At 36.3% G+C, this 18,792-nt stretch overlaps 1 protein-coding gene across 1 annotated transcript in view; it reads right to left on the reverse strand.

Annotated features, from left to right (window-relative positions):
- Window positions 1-18,792, reverse strand: part of LOC114040702 (vomeronasal type-2 receptor 26-like) — a 57,940-nt gene that overhangs the window by 37,474 nt on the left and 1,674 nt on the right. Inside the window, 1 exon segment of the mRNA XM_027858850.1 lies at window positions 9,221-9,512. Coding sequence (XP_027714651.1) covers window positions 9,221-9,512 — 292 coding nt within the window.

The raw sequence follows: 18,792 nt of genomic DNA on the forward strand, positions 1-18,792 counted from the left end.
CATATTCCTGTTTTGTCATGTTAGTCAACTTAACAGGTGTGATATGGTACCTCAGTGTTGTTGTAATCAATGGTGATTTCAAACATTTATTCATATGAATATAGATAGCTTTAATTTCTTCATCTGAAAACTGCCTGTTCATATCCTGTGACCATTTATAAATTTACTACAGACTTGGGAAAATGACCTTTCTTACAGACCCCCTTAATTGTGCTGAGCTGGAAAATTGTTTGCTGAAACATTTGTTGGTTCTACCACCCTAGAATTTGATTTGAAGGGTCATTTTAGAGTTTACTGGAGGGGAAATTGAGAGAGCTTAGCTGAGCACTTGTTTACTGCACCATCTTGACACCAACTCCTCTTGTTTTAATTGGTTATTGGCACATAGGAACTAGGATCTTCTTCACGTGATATATATGTTCATGGACTTTTGTCTGAATGACAAAATCTTTGCCTGCTTGGAACATGATTCCATGCTTGTCTACATCTAGGTGCAGAGTAGTTTCCCATTGATCTGCTAACTTCTCTATTCAATAACCATCAAGGTTTGTTTTCATGACTCTGTCACCTTGTGAAACATATTGAAAGGAAAGAAAATTAGAATAACATTAATTTCTTTTCTTATTTTTCTTGTATGATGATGAAGCCAGATACTTAGTGTTTTTTTTTTTCAACTTCTTCCTCAACTTGAGCAACATATTGGCCATGATTCAGAAAGGTGGATTTTGTGGACTGCTCTTTGTATATATGCCACATCACCATCATTCTGTAAGAATATATCAGTCTTCTTATTGATATTCTGCCTAGCCTTCTCATTCTCATCACCTAGCCAGTTAGATATCCCAAAGCAAAATACCTCTAGGGACTAATAGATTGGTTGAAGTGAAGCAGGTTCTTAAAAGCATCACACTCACCACTTAAATCTGTCCTTCTGTAATTCTCCTCCCACATTGCAGAAGTGATCAAACATGCAGCTATTGAGTTCCTTATTGTTCAAAGCAGTATTCTACCAGCCTCATTTTGACTCCAATTAGTGTTGACCTTCTATGGACGTATAAGGGCTAAGGATAAAACAGGATCTAAATGTCCATTATTTCATTTGCAACAAAATAGTGAAGCAATTCTAAGCTCACTCTAATGTACCCTAAAAATAAATAATGTTTGTCACATAGCACTTTAAAGCTAAAACTTACAAGAGTCTATATGGGTATTTGCTTCAAATATATCCCATACAATGACTGGATCATCATGGTCACTTGGACAAAGGAATACAGTCCAGGACAGCAATGAAATCCACATCATCACTTTTTAGTCACATATATATGAAGTCCTTTGAGTCCACACTGTTGACTGCTGCTATGAATCACTGATGAGGTAACTGTCAATGTTTATGGAGATTCTAGTGACCTTTCTTGGCCTCATGCTTTTCCCTGAAACTGCTCTTGTAGTCCTCATCCTATGAAATACTAAGGTCCCTTTCACTTCTAGAGTGCATTTAGAATTTTTGTGTCTTCCTTCTTTCAACAGTTTTAGTAGAAGTCAAATCTACCTTTTCTACCTTCTCTAGATGATGCTGGATACATGTATTTCAAACTGCCATGGTCTCCCTCACCTCATTTGAGTATTTTTCCAGGGTGTTCAATGTTGTGCTTGGTATTCTACTTAAAGTCAACCATAATTGGGTTTAACATTTCTTTGAAGTCAAAGAATAATACAAATACAATGATATTAAAATTAGAGACAAAATTATTTTAAAATCAAGATGGGAAATAAACCCTGGTAATTTTTGATACTTTAAGTTTTTTTAAAATATTGCAAAATAGAGCTAAGATGATGGAGTAAGGCAAGAGCTTGCCTTTAGTCTCCCAAATTCTCCTAAAAGCAACTATAGAATTATGCCTCAAAATGAATTCAAGAGTGCCAGAACTAACAATGGGATGGGGTCAAATAATTTTCCAGTCATGACAACTTAGAAAGTCAGCAGGAAAGGTCTGTCTCATCCAGGCAAGCCAGCAGCAGTCTGCACAGCAGCAAAAAAGCAGCAAGGCCCAAACCCCAGGACAGGCCTGCAATGAAATTCTACAGCCCCAGCATAAGAAGCTTGAGATAATGCCCCTCCAACCCAAAAGCAGAGCACAATTTTAGCCTTAAGCTACAAAACAAAAATTAGGCTGGAAAATCAATGCACAGAAACAAAAAAAAAGAGGGAAGCTGACTATAGAAAATTACTATGGTGACAGTGAAGATTAAGACACAAACTCACAGGAGGACCACAATGTCAAAACAGCTAGATTTGAAGTCTCAAAAAAAATGTGAATTGGAGTCATGCCCAAAAATAATTCCCTGAGGAATTAAAAAAAAAGATTTAAAAAATCAAATAAGAGAGATTGAAGAAAAATTTGAGAAAAAGAGAGAAATGAGAGTGAAGCCAGAAAATCATGGAAAAAGAAGAAACATGTAGGCAAAAGGAGCACAACAAATGGAAAAAGATTTACAAAAATTCACCAAAGAAAACAGCTCCTTAAAAAGTAGAGTTTGCAAAATGGAAAAGGAGTTATAAAAGTTCACTTAAGAAAAGAATTCCTTAATAATTAGAATTGTGCAAATGAAAGGTAATTACTTCATGAGACCTCAAGAAACAATAAAACAAATTCAAAAAATAAAAAAGAAGAAAATGAAAAAATAACTCACAGTAAAAATAAATGAGTGGTAAAATAGATCCAGGAAATATAATTTATAAATTATTGGACAATGTGAAAGCTATGATAAAAAATATCATGGTAGTAATATTCCAAGAAGTTATTAAGGAAAACTGCCATGAATTCTAGAAATAGAGTATAAAATAGAAATTGAAAGAATCCAAGAATCACCTCCTAAAAGAGATGCCAAAGTGAAAACCCCTGGGAATATTACAGAAAAATTCCAGAATTATTAGGTCAAGTTGAAGGCTGCTGTAACATAGGAAAAGTGCAAGAGACATAATTTCTGGATAATTAATAATCAATTTTTAATTATGTTAATAACCAAATAATTATCATCAAATAATTGATAAATAATAATTAACAATTTGATTATCACTTGTCTTTTTGTTGGAAACCAAAGACAGTTCATGGAAACTACTAGTGCTTATATGGCCATGAAAGAGTGAGTGTTCCCATCAGGTGGAAATAAACTAGTTGATTAAGAATTAATGAGAGCATGAATATCATAGTGAGAGGTGGGCTCATTCTAATGAGGAGCTGGAGAAATGAAGTTGATCATGTGACTCATGTCATCTCAAGCCATACTACTCCTGCCTTGGGCAAGCTATACAAAAGTATCTACCCAGTCAATGAACAATGAAAAATGTGGGGTAAAAATTCCACCTGGATGAGATGGTTTCAGTAGAGCGAATTTTTTCGGCAGAGTCAGAAATGTCCTTGAAAGATTGGACTTTGAATGAGGGAATAGAAAAGAAAAAAAACACCTGTATCTCCCTAGCTTCATCACATATTAATTGGTTATTAGTATAGGAGAGAAATAAACATTTCTCTCACTGTAAGCAGTCAGAAAGAAAATAATTTGAATACTGTGGAGCTGTAGGCCATATTACCCTGGATTAAGAAGATTTGACCTGAAAAGATCAAAGGCTTTGAACAGGATATTCTGGAAGACAAAAGATCTATGATTACAAACAAAAATCGTCTAGTAGATTAAACTAAGTATAATCCTTGAGGGGGAAGAATAGATTCAGTGAAATAGAGGACTTTCATGCAATGCTGATAAAAAGACCAGAGCTGGACAGAACACATGATTTTCAAATCAAAGAATTAAGAGAAGCAAAAAAGGCAAACAGGAAGGAGAAAACATAAGGATTCAATAAGGTTAAACTGTGTACTTTCCCAAGTGTGAACATGGTGCTTGTATTTTTAAGAACTTTATGTCTACTAAGGAAGTTAAAAGAAGTATACATAGAAAGAAGATGATAGGAATATATTCAAATTTATATATATATATATATGTATACATATATACATACACACATAGACAATATATAAACAAAATGCGCACATGCATAATGCATACATACACACACACACATATATATATATACATATACTACATAATACTTACACATACACACACACCTATGACCAAGAAGATTAAACTGGAAGTAGAAGGAAGAGAAATGTAGAATAGGGTAAATTACCTCATAGTAAGAGGTGCAAAAGATGTATTATAGCTGAGGGAAAATCGATAGCAAGATCAGACAGGACTTGAACCATACTCTCTTTTTAATTGGCTCAAAGAGGGAATGCCATGAACACTCAGATGGGTACATAAATCTAATTTACGTCATGAGGAAGTATGATGGGAAGTGGATAAGAGAAAAAGAGAGGGGTGAAAGAAGGGAGGGCACTTGAAATGAAGCAGTAGTCAGAAGCAAAACAGACTTTTGAAGAGGGACATGGCCAAAAAAGGGAAAAATTTAAACAGGTAAAAATAGAATGTAGGGAAAGACACAATAATCATAACTGGGAATATAAATGGGATGAACTCATAAAACAGAAATGGAAAGCAGAGTGGATTAAAAAACAGAATCCTACATGTTATTTACAAGAAACACATTTGAAGCAGAGAGATAAACAAAGAGTAAAGGTAAGTAGATGGAGTAGAATCTGTCATGCTTCAGCTGAAGAAAAGAAATAAATGGGGAAAAATCATGATCTCAGAGGAAAAGCAAAACTAAATCCAATTAAAGGATATATGGAAGGAAAAAACATCTTGGTAAAAGGTAACATAGATAATGAAGTAATATGAATTCCAAACATATATGCATCCAAATGATATAACATCCAAATATTTAAAGAAAATCTTATATGAGTTTCAGGAGTACATAGACAATAAAACTATGCTGGTGGGAATCCTCAACTTTCCACTCTCAGAACTAGATAAATCTAACCACAAAATAAACGTGAAATAAGGTGAATAGAATTTTAGAAAAATTAAACATAATAGCTGTCTGGAGAAACCTGAGTGTCAATGGATAGGAAAATACTTTTTTTCTCAGTAGAAGCTACACAAAAAGTGACAATGTATTATGGCATAAAAAAAAAAACAACAACCTCCCAATCAAATGTAGAAAAGCAGAAATATTGAAGGTATGCTTTTCAGATCATAATTCAATAAAAATCTTATTCAACAAAGGGCCATGGAAAGATAGATTAAATATTAATTGGAAGTTAAATTATCTAATACTAAATAAGTGAGAAAAAGAATGAATCATAGAGACAATCAATAATTTGATTAAAAAGAATGATAATAATGAGAAAACAATCCAAAATTTATGAGATACTGCCAAATCAGTACTTAAAGGAAATTACAGTTTGTCCAGAAATGCTTTCATCAATATTACAGAGAAAGAGCAGATCAATGAACTGGACATGAAGCTATTAAAAAAAAAACCCTAGAAATACAACAAACTCAAAATGACCAATTAAACACCAAATTGGAAAACCTGAAAAACAAAGGAGATATTAACAAAATTGGAAGTAAGAAAACCATTAAATTAATATATAAAACAAAAGACTAGTTTTGTTAAAAGAAACAATAAAATACATTAACAATTGGTTAATCTGATTAAAAAAAGCAAAGCAAATTATCAGTATCAAAAATTAAAGGGGTGAATTCAACACTTAAATGCTGAAAACTAAACCAATTTTAAGAAGCTAATTTCCCAAAACATTTGCCAAAAAACGTGGCAATCTGGCTAAAATGGTTGACAATTTACAAAAAAGCATAAATTCCCTGATTAAAAAAAGGGAAACAGAATACTTAAGTAACCATATCTTTAAAAATATATGGAATAAGGATCAATGAACTTCCTAAGAAAAAATTACCAGGGCAAGAGGGATTCATAAGTGAATTCCTATCAATTATCTGAAGAACAATTAATTCCAACATGTTATAAAGTGTTTGGAAATATAGGCAAAGAGAGGGTACTATCAAAATCTATTTGCTATACAAATATGGTGTGGATACGTGCACCAAAAAGAGTGCAAAGAGAAAAGGAGAACTAATTTGTGACATAGAGTAACAGAGTGACAGGTTTCATGTATAAAGAAAATGCCAATGGAAGACAGAGAAAACTGGGAGATACACTTACCAGGAACATGACTGTGGAGTATGAGGATGATAACTGCTATAATTTCTTGTCAAGAGAGTAGCTTCAGAAGAAGATAGAATCACTGGAGAAGAAATACTAGACCCAGGACACCAGAGATCAAAGTCAATCAGATTTGGAAATGGGAGAGGTTGACTAAGAACGTAATGATGGAGGAGGATTGTGAAGAAGTGGCCGTTCTCCCCTGCCTCACCCTATATACTGCCATGTGTCTCTGAGCATATGGTACCTGAGGTTACCCTGATCTTCAGCGAATGAGGGTCTAGAAATGTAATTGAACAACTTACAACATGATGAGATTCAAATAATTGGATGAATCCTTAGAGGTCCTGTGGCAATACAGTCTATGAAAGAGAACACCAAAGTCCAGAGCCAAAGCAGCTGATTCCAACATAGCTCAAGAACATGAGGGCAGCATACTGCCTGAACCAAATAAACAGAAAATTGACCCATGAATCAGTACACCAACTGCTGGAGCCAGGGAGTGACTCCTTGACAAACCTTCTGTTTGCAGAAACACTTCTGTATCCTCAGTCTTTCCTTTAGAAGAGTAAAAACTCACCGTGTTTGTTTCCATAGTTCCAAGTGTTGGATTGTTAGAAGCAGACAGTGTGTGTGAACAGCCCTCTCCCCACAACATCACATTACGTAAAGACAACTGGAACATATTTAGGTGTAGGATTTGTCATCTTGCTGCATGAGAGCATAAGAAAGGGGACCCACATGAAGAATTACAATTTGTGGTTGAAACAACCAGAAATCAATCTGTAGAATTGCTAAAAAGTCAACACACATTTGTTAAAAGGCTTGCTTTTTGCCTGGCACTGTGCCCAGATCTTAGGACAACTACAAAAAAAAAATAAAAAGAGTCAATGCCCTTAGGTAGCTGATCATATAATGGTGGATAGATAACCTCTACAAAAGCACAGAAAAATGAGAAGAGGAGCAGGGAGTAGGTCCTCTTGGGTGTTGGGCATAATGTGCAAATCCAGAGATTCAGAAGCAGAGCTGAGATCACGAAGGATGGTTGACCTGGAGACCTTTCTCAAAATGAGGGTCTGGCAGGAACTCTCCAATGGTCAAGAGGACTTTAAGGATTGTGGGAAGTTCCAGGATAAAAAGGCCACTTTGTGGTGAGAAGGAATATTTTAAAGGAATGAGGAGAAGGAATATTTTTGGGTACAAAACACTTTTGGACTGATGATTCCCTTCCTTAGATCAGCTAACTCTTTGAAGTGGTTCTCTTCTTGGTTAACAAGTCAAAGCACTGCTGGATTAGCTCTCAGATGTGGCCTGGCTACTACTGTTGTCTCTGTTACCAACTCTAGGGGTAAAAGGACCAATGATGAAACTTTTAACTTTTCAATGCTTAAAACTTCAAAAATTATTCTATGCTCTATCTCGATACTTATTCACGAATGTTAAAGAAAGAAAAACAAATGAAAGAAGCAATATGTTTAAATACATGAAGAATTGACAGGCTTCCTGGTTCTTCTTTGAGAACATAAGAATTTCCAGAACTGATTTCATTGTGTGCCTGAATTTAATGGAGGGTGAAGGGGAGTGACCAATGAAACTAGGTCCATCAAGCATAAAGAGACTTTTTCTGAAAACCACCATTTCAACCTGTGAAACTTTGGAAGATTTTGGGCCTGGATGATTCAGAACTTCTTAGGAAGTGATTCATACCAAGGACCAATATTTCTCTCAACCCTTCCTGGCCTTTTGGCAAGATCTCTACTGAACTCATAGTAGCTGTCCTCTTTATCCTCCCAACTGGATACCTTGTGGACCTCAACAGGAGACCTCCCACTAAAGAGCCTTCTCATCCTGGAAGGTCAGTTTGCCTCTGTCACCACTACCACTGATAGGTCAGCTCCTCCTAGAACCTCTTACACCTAATTTTCCAGAATTCTTCTCCATCATTCTCCTCACAAGTACCTATATGTTAAAATCCCTGCATTTAAGCTTCCTTTGATGTGCTGTCCTCTAGGACAACCAGGGCATAAGGTTTGTGAGGTCAAGAACTGCAATTACAGTAAGTATGTCCCTATGCCCAGCGTGTACCACAGTGCTGCTGTTGTTGGTTTATTCATTCTCAAAGAGGACCATGACATCAGGGAGGCGATTCCCTGACATGGAAGTGAATTGGATTTAAGTTATTGAGAGCTGTGCGAAGTAACCAGTCTCACTTTCTACTCCACAGCTATCTGGGTACAGTGGGGAGATGCAGATCAGGATGAATGGATCTGTCCTGGATGCAGTGGGGGACCTTAGCCTTTTCAAGCTAAGGTTCTTAAAAGGTTTCAGTTTGCATGGGGCAATGCCTATTCAGTGTTTAAAGCTTAGTAACAAATGAGGCAGAGAATGACCTCTTTACCTAGTTAAAAATAAAAATAGATGTAGGAGGGGAAGAAAAGTGAGGATTTCTGGGCAAAATAGAAATAATTGCTATTTACATTCACTTGCTAAAAATGATTTCTTAGCAATAATTTCATTTGAATATGTAATTTATTTCTGTTCTGAAGGGACATCATATATTTTGCAAATCAGGCACAGATGCAGGAAGGTGGCAAATTCTCAGGTGAAGTTGGAAGATCACTCTAAACACAGAATTTGATGATGCCTGTGAGCACAGACAGCTAAAGGAAAGGACTAGAGATTCATCTTTTTTATTCAGCTCTTTCCTTGGGAATTTTCTGAGGTGAGGAAAAGAGAAATCTTTCTTTCCTCTAAAATCTTCTGAGTTCTATACAAATAGAAACTCCTGGTAGGGGATGTAGTGACCATCAATTGGGCAGATTTTCACTTGGTTCAAAATCATCAGAGTTAAACCAATATAGCACCAACTCACCTACAGGACAGAGTAAGTTCCGTGATGGAAGGGACTGTTTTGCCCTTTTTTGTGTGTTCTTTGGTCAGAACAGTACCTAGAACTTCTTGCTCCTTGTTTATTGACTCACTGCCACTGCATCAGAATAGATTAGAATGGATTTGCTGTTTTAAATACAAAGAACACATTGGATAAAAATGAGTGACAGTATTGGGTTCCCTTACCTGTGGAACTTTATAGAGTTTTTAAATGGTGGCTATGACCATGGACAATGTGGATGACATCCCTCCAATGACAGCCACTGAATTGGGCTGCCTGCCACAGCTATAGTTAGGGACAGTTGGACCCCTCCCTGACAGCCATATCAAGGAGTTCTCCACAGCTAGACTGTTTAGATGGAAGTTATTGAGCAACTGGAATCCCAAGGTTATGTTTGGTAGCAAATCAGGGTTCTTGTTGATTTCATCCACAGCAAACTGGAAAGCGAGGATATGTTGGTAATGTTTGCTCAATGTACTAAAGTGAGAGAAAAATATAAAGAACAAGGTAAACTCTATGTGTGCAGAAAGAACAAGTTGTCATAGTGGATGGACTGTTGGACATGGAGTCAGGAACTCCTCTGTTAAATCTTGCCACTAATATTTACTAACAATGTGGCCCTGGGCAAGTCAAATACATGAATCACATACCTGAATGTCATTATCCACATCTCAAAAATGAGAGATTTTAACTAAATATGCTCCAAAGTGCTTTCAAGAACACACACACACGCACACACACACACACACACACACACAAATGATGATGTGCTTTAGACATTAGGATGTGTGGGGCATATGGATAGAACTGAACAAATCAAGCCATCTGATTTTCTGTCTTATGCAAATATAGAAAGAGGAGCTTCCAATTCTGAACGTGCAATTTGGAGACATATTTAATGGCCCCCTTGACCATGCAAAACATATTAGCTAGAAATAGAGAAGTGTATTTATAACATAGATCCTAGATATGTTGTAAAGATTTTTAAGATTCTATGTTGGGGTGAAGATGGAATCCATGCATTTCAAATGTAGGATTTTCAGGATAATGCAAGGGATAAAATTGAAAGATTCAAGGAGAGGTATTGATCTCATCCTTGCTGAAATAACTACCTGAGCTAAAACAGGAAGATTCCCAAATTTAGAATTTCAGAGCATGTTTATTGGTCTTGTAGTTCATCCTCCTGTCCTATTCAGGTAAGGTAACAATATTGCTCTCTTAGAAGCTGGATAACTGAGAACCAGGGAATCAATCAATCAACACTTACTAAAGCACTTACTATGTGCTAGGTACTGTGCTAAACAATAATGATACAAAAAGCAACAAAAAAATTCCTATCCTTAAGGAGACCACATCTTAATGGGAAAAAATGTGTGCAAACAGAAAGGCAGAGAGAGACAGAAAGAGAAAGATAGACAGAGAAGGAAAGAAAGAGACAGAGTGAGACAGAGAAAGGAGCAGACAGACAAACATACAGAGAGGTAGGGAGCTATGGATTTAAGAGACAATGCCAAGCTGAAGTTGACAGTTCTTGGCAACAACTTGGATATGTGGAAAGAGAGATAGAGAAGAATGTAGAATACCTCCAAAGCTGGGAGCCAGAGGGCATAAGAGGATGGTTTTGCCCATGACAGTAATAGGGAAAGTAAGAGGGCAAGATTTTAGGGGCAAAAGAGTTAAGCTGTTCACTGGTCCTTTGTCTAAAAAGTAGTTGGTGTCTCCCATAAAATCAAAGTGGATAGCAGAATCTATTAAAAACTATAATCCTACAATATGTTGTTTACAAAATAAATTTGATACAGGGATACACACAGGGTAAAGGTAAAAGGCTGGAGTAGAATATATTATGCTTCAGCTGAAGTAAAAAAAAAAAAGGCAGGGGTAGGAATCCTGATCCCAGAAAAGCAAAAACAAAAATCGATTTTATTAAATGAGATAAGGAAAGAAACTATATCTTGCTAAAAGACACCATAGACAATGAAGTAATATCATTACAAAATGTATATGCAAGTAGTATAGCATCTAAATTCTTAGAAGAGAAGATTAGGGAGTTGTAGGAATAAATAGAGAGCAAAACTATACCGGGGGGGGGGGGGACTTGAACCTCTCCCTCTCTGAACTAGATAAATCAAACCACAAAGGAAACAAGAAAGAAGTTAAGGAGGTGAATATAATTTTAGAAAAGTTAGATATGATAGACTTCTGGAAAAACATGCATGAGTAATCTGAGGTAATATAATAAAAAAGACAATTCTACCTAAATTAATTTACTGATTCAATAGTATACTAATCAACTTACCAAAAATCATTTTGTAGTGTAGAAAAAAATGATAAAATTCATCTGGAAGAACAAAAGGTCCAGAACATCAAGGTAACTAATGAAAAGAAATGCTAGGGAACATGGCCTAGCCATACCAGATCTTAAATTGTGTTATAGAGTAGCAATCATTAAAACTACTTAGTACTGGTTGAGAAATAGAGTGGTGGATCAGTGGAATAGGATAGGTAAACAACACACAGTAGTCAATGACTATAGTAATCTGCTGTTTGATAAACCCAAAGACCCCAGCTTCTGGGATAAGAAGTTACTATCTGACAAAAACTACTGGAAAAACTGGGAAATGATATGATAGGAACTAGGAATAGAGCAAAATCTTACACTGTAGGTAAAAAGAGGTACATGATTTAGATATGAAGGTTGATACCATAAGCAAGCAGAGAGAGAAAGGAATAGTTTTCCTGTCAGATTTACAGAGAAGGGAAGAATTTGTGACCAAACAAGAGACAGAGAACATTCTGAAATGCAAAATGGATAATTTTGATTACATTAAATTGAAAAGATTTTGCACAAAGTCATTGCAACCAAGATTAGGAGGGAAGCAGAAAATTGGGAAATAATTTTTACAACCAGGACTCTGATAAAGGCATCATTTTTAAAGTATACAGAGAACTAAGTCAAATTTATAAGAATATAAATCATTCCCCAACTGATAAATGGTCAAAGGATATGAATAGGCAGTTTTCAGAGGAAGAAATTAAAGCTATCCATAGCCATACGAAAAAATGCTCTAAATCACTATTGATTAGAGAAATGCAAATCAAAAAACTCTGAGGAACCACATCATACCTATCAGATTGGCTAAAATGACAAAACAGAAAAATGATAAATGTTGGAGAAGATGTGAGGAAATTGTAATACTAATGTATTGTTGGTGGAGTTGTGCACTGATCTAACCATTTTGGAGAGCACTTTGGAACTATGCCCAAAGGGCTATAAAAATATGTGCATCTCCTTTGACCCAGGAATAGCACTTCTAGGTCTGTATCTCAAATAGATCATACAAATGAGAAAAGGACCCACATGTAGAAAATATTTCTAGGAGCTCTTTCTGTGGTGGCAAAGAATTGGAAATTGAGGAGATGCCCTTCAACTGGGGAATGGCTGAACAAATGGTGGTATATGAATATAATGGAATTCTATTATGCTATAAGAAATGATGAGTAGGATGACTTCAGAAAACCTGGAAAGACTTGTATGTACTGATGGTGAGTGAAGTGAGCAGAGCTAGGAGAATATTGTGCACAGTAACAGCCACATTGTGCAATGTTAACCTTAATAGACTTAGTTCTTCTGAGCAATACAAAGATCTAAGCCATCTCCAAAAGAATCATGGTAGAAAATGCTATCCACATCCAGAGAAAGAACTATGGAGTCTGATTGTAGATTGACACATACTATTTGCTCTTTTTTTTTCTTCTTTTTGTTTTGTTTCTTCCTTCTTGTGCTTCCTCTCATTGGTTCTAATTCTTTTTTACAAAACATGACAAATATGAAAATATGTTTAATAGGCATGTATATGTAGAGCCTATATCAGATTGCGTGCCATTTTGGGGAGGGCTGAGGGAAGGGTGGCGGAGAAAATTTAAAACTCCAAAAGTTATGGAAGTGAATATTGAAAATTTAAATAAATAAACTCATTAAAAAATAAAGGCAGTTGGTAATACGAGATGTGAGATCAGTAGAGTTTGGACTAGGATGGATATAGTTGAGAATCACCTGCATAAATTATATGAGATATTAAGTTAACCAAGTGAAGTAATAGAGTGGGTTAGAGACAGATCTCTTTGGAGCACTTGTAGTAGACAGTGTGATCAGAAGAGATTCCAGTAAAGGAGAAAGAGAAGGAGCAGTAGGAAAAGGAGGAGGAGAACCGGGGAAAACTGCTCCCCAAAACCTGGAGATGAGAGAACACCCAGAAAGAGAGAGGGAACAACAGTGTCAAAATCTGTAATGAAGACAATGAGAACGAGGAAGAGAAGCTAAATAATCTCAGGCTTACAATGTAGTAAACTGAAAGACAGAAACTAGAGTTCCCCATGAGCAGAGAGTGAAATGATTAACAAGTGATTTCAATCAACTTAGAAGCATTTATGAGGCCCCTACTAGAGTTCAGGCATTCGCAAGTCATGTGGGTTTAGAGACAAAATTGAAAAAAAAGTCCTCAAAGGCGTTCCATTCTAGCTAGCAGAGGAAACGTGTCCATATAGCAAAAAGTTCATTAAATTAGAGACATGATGACAAAATATGATGTGGAGGAAGTCACTAACAGCTCGGGGGGAGCAGAAAAAGAGTGAAGAGTACATTTATCACTAGTAAGTTTTTAGTAATTGGATTCAATGCCATCCTTGAGTCTTTCAAGATTGTGTAGTGCCCTAAGTTTCTTATGGCATGTTTTATCAAACCCTCCTAGATCTCTGTCATCTGCAAATTTAATAAACTGCTCTCCTGCCTTTCACCAAGTCCTTGGTAAAGATGAAGCTTGAGTTATTTCGCTTGAAATAACTGAAGTTCTTCCCAGTGATTACAGAAAATTCATCAGTAACAAACATTTTTGACTTTTAAAAAAGGAAAATGCTAACAGTTTATACTTTCAAAATATATTTTACTCAGGTGATTGCTGCAGTATCTTCTCCATTTGCAGAGTAGATGTATGATCAGAATAGACAAAATGAAGAAATTCTGGCAGAATTGAAACAATTAACTATGGGTATTTAATTGGAGGAAGGACTGAGAAAGAGAACTTTGAGGGAAGGATAACTTGACAAGCAAAATGGAAAAGAATTAAATGAGAGTTAGGGAAATAGTTGTCAGAGACTTCCCACGTCCAGGTCTTAGCAAAACTCCACCCATTGGGTATAGAAGACAGACAGAAGGAACTGGAAATATTGTGCATCTCACACACCTCAATTAGGAGATATCCTAGAAGAGAGTCCTATGCCTTTATCACTGACCTCGTTGTAATGACTTCCTAAGGACAATTTCCAAACCAGGTCCAATCACTATGTCCCCCTCCTAAGATTTCACAGACATCAGAGGCTTACAAAATAACAGAAAAGGAAAAGAAAGAAAACAAAGTAAAAGGACTGGGCATAATAATGAGGGTTGAAAGGATTGTATTGAATCCCAGTCTCTAAACCTTCCAAAGGAGCAGTCTCATTACTCAGAGGAGGAATTATTTGCACAAATGATCATCTCAAATATAGGCAACATTACAATGAGAGTAAATAGAAAAATTCTTAAGGCCAGCATCATTTTTCATTTGTTAGTGGCAAGCATATTTATAGTTCATATTTCTTGGACATAAAAGGCTTGCAAATTCAGTACAGGGGAGCCAAGATGGTGGAGTAAGAAGTAAGTCACTCTTACCCTACCTTATTAACCCAGAAAATATCACCCCAGGAAAAACCCTGGAACAGCTGAACCAGAAGAAAGATGGAGTACAGTAGTCCAGTAGCCTAGATAGCTTGCAGATTAACAGGAAAAGAGCCTCCTGCTCTGTGGGAAGGGGAGCAGTACAGAATTGGAGGTGTCCCAGTAAGTGAGTGGAAAGCCCCACCTCAGTATATCAGGAGGAGATCCTGAAACCCAGGTGGTGGAGCAGGCAAACACCAACACCAGGATCCCAAATACCTCAGCGAGGGCAGGGGAACTGGTGAACCAGCTTGGAAAACCACCAGGTGCCTCGGCATTCTACAGCAACCTGGTCTCCCAGTGCCTCAGCAAAACTAAGGGAAGCAGCTGTCCAAGGGGCCCCTGGCAGATAAACATCCTGCAACACCCATCTGAAAGGAGCTGAAGAAAGTGAAAGGAAGGAAAAGCCCAGGTGAACAGGAAATCTCCAGGGGCCACACTACCCAATCCTGCCCCTAGAGTTCTAGTGTTGCTGATTCCAGCCCAAAACCAGGTAAGCTGCCAGAACCCTGCAGTCTCCAACTGCCAACATTGGAGGCCCCAGCACACAAAGCCAGTGACCAGACCCTAGGATCCCAACACAAGAAGCATGAGTTAGTGCCCTCTGCTCCCCAGCAGGAGAGTTCAGTCTCTTTAAAAGCCAAGAAATAAGCAAATATCATTAGCAAAAAGAAATGTACAGTAGATTCTTATTATGGGAAGAGTGAAGATCAAGGCAGAAATTCTGAAGAGGACAACATTGTCAACAAACCCGCATCTGGAACCTGACAAAGGAATATGAACTGGTCTGAAGCCAAAAAAACCTTCTTAGAAGAGCTCAGGAAGGATTTTAAAAGTCAAATGAGAGAGGTAGAAGAAAAAAATGTGAAAAGAGATGAGGTATGCAAGAGAGAGTCAATAGCTTGGAAAAGGAAGTACAAAAATTAACTATAGAAAACACATCCTTAAAAAATACAATTGACCAACTAGAAAAAAGTACAATGAAGAAAGCAAGTCCCTAAAATACAATTGGCAAAATGGGGAAGGAGGTACAAATCTAATAGAAGAAAACAATTTCTTAAAAATTAGAATTGGGCAAATGGAAGCTAATGACTCTATGAGCGAGCAAGAAAACAGAACAGAAACAAAAGTACAAAAAAATAGATGAAAATGTAAAATACCTCATTGGAAAAAACAACTGACCTGGAAAATCAATCCAGGAGAGACAATTTAAAAATTATTGGTATACCTTGAAATCATGATGAAAAAAAGAGCCTTGGCAGAATCTTTTAGGAAATCATCAAGGAAAACTGCCCTGAGATCCTAGAACTAGAGGGTAAAATAACCATAGAAAAAATCCACTAATCACCTCCTGAAAGAGATCCCAAATTGAAAACGTCAAGGAATATAGTAGGCACATTCAAAAAATTACCAGGTCAAAGAGAAAATACTATCAAGCAGTCAGAAAGAAACAATTTAAATATCATGGAGAATTTCCCAGATTAGAAGAGAAAGTAAAATACTTAAATAACCCCATCTCAGAAAAAGAAATTGAACTAGCCAGTGATGAACTCCCTAGGAAAAAATCTCCAGGGCCAGATGGATTTACAAGTGAGTTCTATCAAACATTTGAGGAGTAATTAATATCAATACTATAAAGACTATTTTGGAAAATATGTCATGAAGGAGTCTTACCTATTTCTTTTTATGATACAAATATGATGCTGATACCTAAACCAGGATGAGTCAAAACAGAGAAAGAAAATTATAGAGCAATTTCCCTAATGAATATAGATGAAAAAAAGTTTAAATAAAATATTAGCAAATAGATTACAGCAACTTATCACAAGAATAGGATATTATGACCAGGAAGGATTGATACAAGGATTGCAGGGCTGGTTCAATATTAGGAAAGTTATCAACATAAGTGATCATATCAACACCAAAACTAAGAGAAACCACATGATCATCTCAATAGATGCAGAAAAAGCTTTTGACAAAATAAAACACCCATTCTTATTAAGAACACAAGAGAGCTTAGGAATAAATGCAGTCTTCCTTAAAATAATAAAGAGCATCTACCTAAAAGCTTCAGCCAGCATCATATGTAATGGGACCAAGCTAGAAGCATTTCCAATAAGATTTGGGGTGAAACAAGGATGTCCATTATCACCACTGTTGTTCACTATCTTACTGGAAACATTAGCCTTAGCAATAAGAGAAAAAAAAGAAATTGAAGGTATTAGAATAAATAAAGAAGAAACAGAGATATCACTCTTTGCAGATGATATGATGATACACTTAGAGAATCCTAAAGAATCAAGTAAAAAGCTACTTGAAATAATAAACAACTTTAGTAAAATTGCAGGACATAAAATAAAACCACACAAATCATCGGCATTTCTATATATAACCAACAAAGCCCAATAGCAAGAGATAGAAAGTTTTAAGTTACGTAGACATTACAAAATATTTAGGAGTCTACCTACTGAAATAAACCCAGTTACTATAAGAACACAATTACAAAACACTTTTCACACAAATAAAGTCAGATCTAAATAATTGGAAAAACATCAGTTGCTCACGGGTAGGCCGAGCCAATATAATAAAAATGACAATTCTACCTAAGCTAATTTACTTATTCGGTGCCATACTAATCAAACTACCAAAATATTTTACAGAGTTAGAAAAAAATAATAACAAGATTCATCTTGAAGAACAAAAGGTCCAGAACATCAAGGGAACTAATGAAAAGAAATTCAGGGGAAGGTGGCCTAGCCATTCCAGATCTTAAATTGTAGCAGCAGTCATCAAGTGCTGGCTAAGAAGTAGAGTGGTAGATCAGAGGAATAGGTGAAGGGTGCAAGACACAGTAGTCAATGACTATAGAAATATACTATTTCATAAACCCAAGGACCCCAGCTTCTAGGATAAGAACTCACTCTTTGACAAAAGCTGCTGGGAAAACTGGAAAACAGTATGGCAGAAACTAGGCATAGACCAAAATCTCACACTCAGATGGCAAAATAAAGTCAAAATGGGTTCATGATGTAGATATAAAGGCTGATACTGTAAGCTAACTGGGAGAGCAAGGAATAGTTTACCTATCAGATTTATGGAGAACAGAAGACTTCATGACCAAACAGGAGATAGAGAACATTGCAAAATGCAAAGTGGATAACTTTGATTACATTAAATTGAAAAGTTTTTGCACGAACAAAGCCAATGTAACCAAGATTAGAAGGAAAATAGAAAATTGGCAAAGAATTTTACAACCAGTGTCTCTGATAAGGGCCTCATTTCTAAAATATATAGAGAATTAAGTCAAATTTATAAGAATACAAGTCATTCCCCAATTGTAAATGGTCAAACAATATGAACAGGCAGTTCTCAGATGAAGACATTAAAGCCATCTAGAGTTATATGAAAAAAAGCTCTAAATCACTATTGATTAGAAAAATGCAAATCAAAACAACTCTGAGGTACCACATCACATCTATCAGATTGGCCAAAGAGACAAAAGAGGAAAATGATAAATGTTGGAGAAGATGTGGAAAAATTGGAACACTAATGCATTGTTGGTGGAGTTGTGAAATGATCCAACCATTTTGGAGAGCAATTTGGAACTATGCCCAAAGGGCTACAAAAATGGGCATACCCTTTGACCCAGCAATAGCACTTCTAGGGCTGTATCCCAAAGAGATCATACAAATAGGAAAAGGACCGACATGTACAAAAATATTTATAGCAGCTCTTTTTGTGGTGGCAAAGAATTGGAAATTGAGAGGATGCTCATCAGTTGGGGAATGGCTGAGTAAATTGTGGTATATGAATGGAATGGAATACAATTGTGCTATAAGAAATGATGAACAGGCTGACTTCACAAAAACCTGGAAAGACTTGTATGGTCTGATGGTGAGTAAAGTAGCAGAACCAGGAGAAAGTCTTACACAATAACAGCCAGGTTGTGCGATGACTTATGTTGATAGACTTAACCCTTCTCAGCAGTGCAAGGATCTAAGACAT

The sequence above is a fragment of the Vombatus ursinus genome, unplaced genomic scaffold, assembly GCF_900497805.2.
Source record: "Vombatus ursinus unplaced genomic scaffold, bare-nosed wombat genome assembly UNPS02013931.1, whole genome shotgun sequence".
Taxonomy (NCBI): Eukaryota; Metazoa; Chordata; class Mammalia; order Diprotodontia; family Vombatidae; genus Vombatus; species Vombatus ursinus.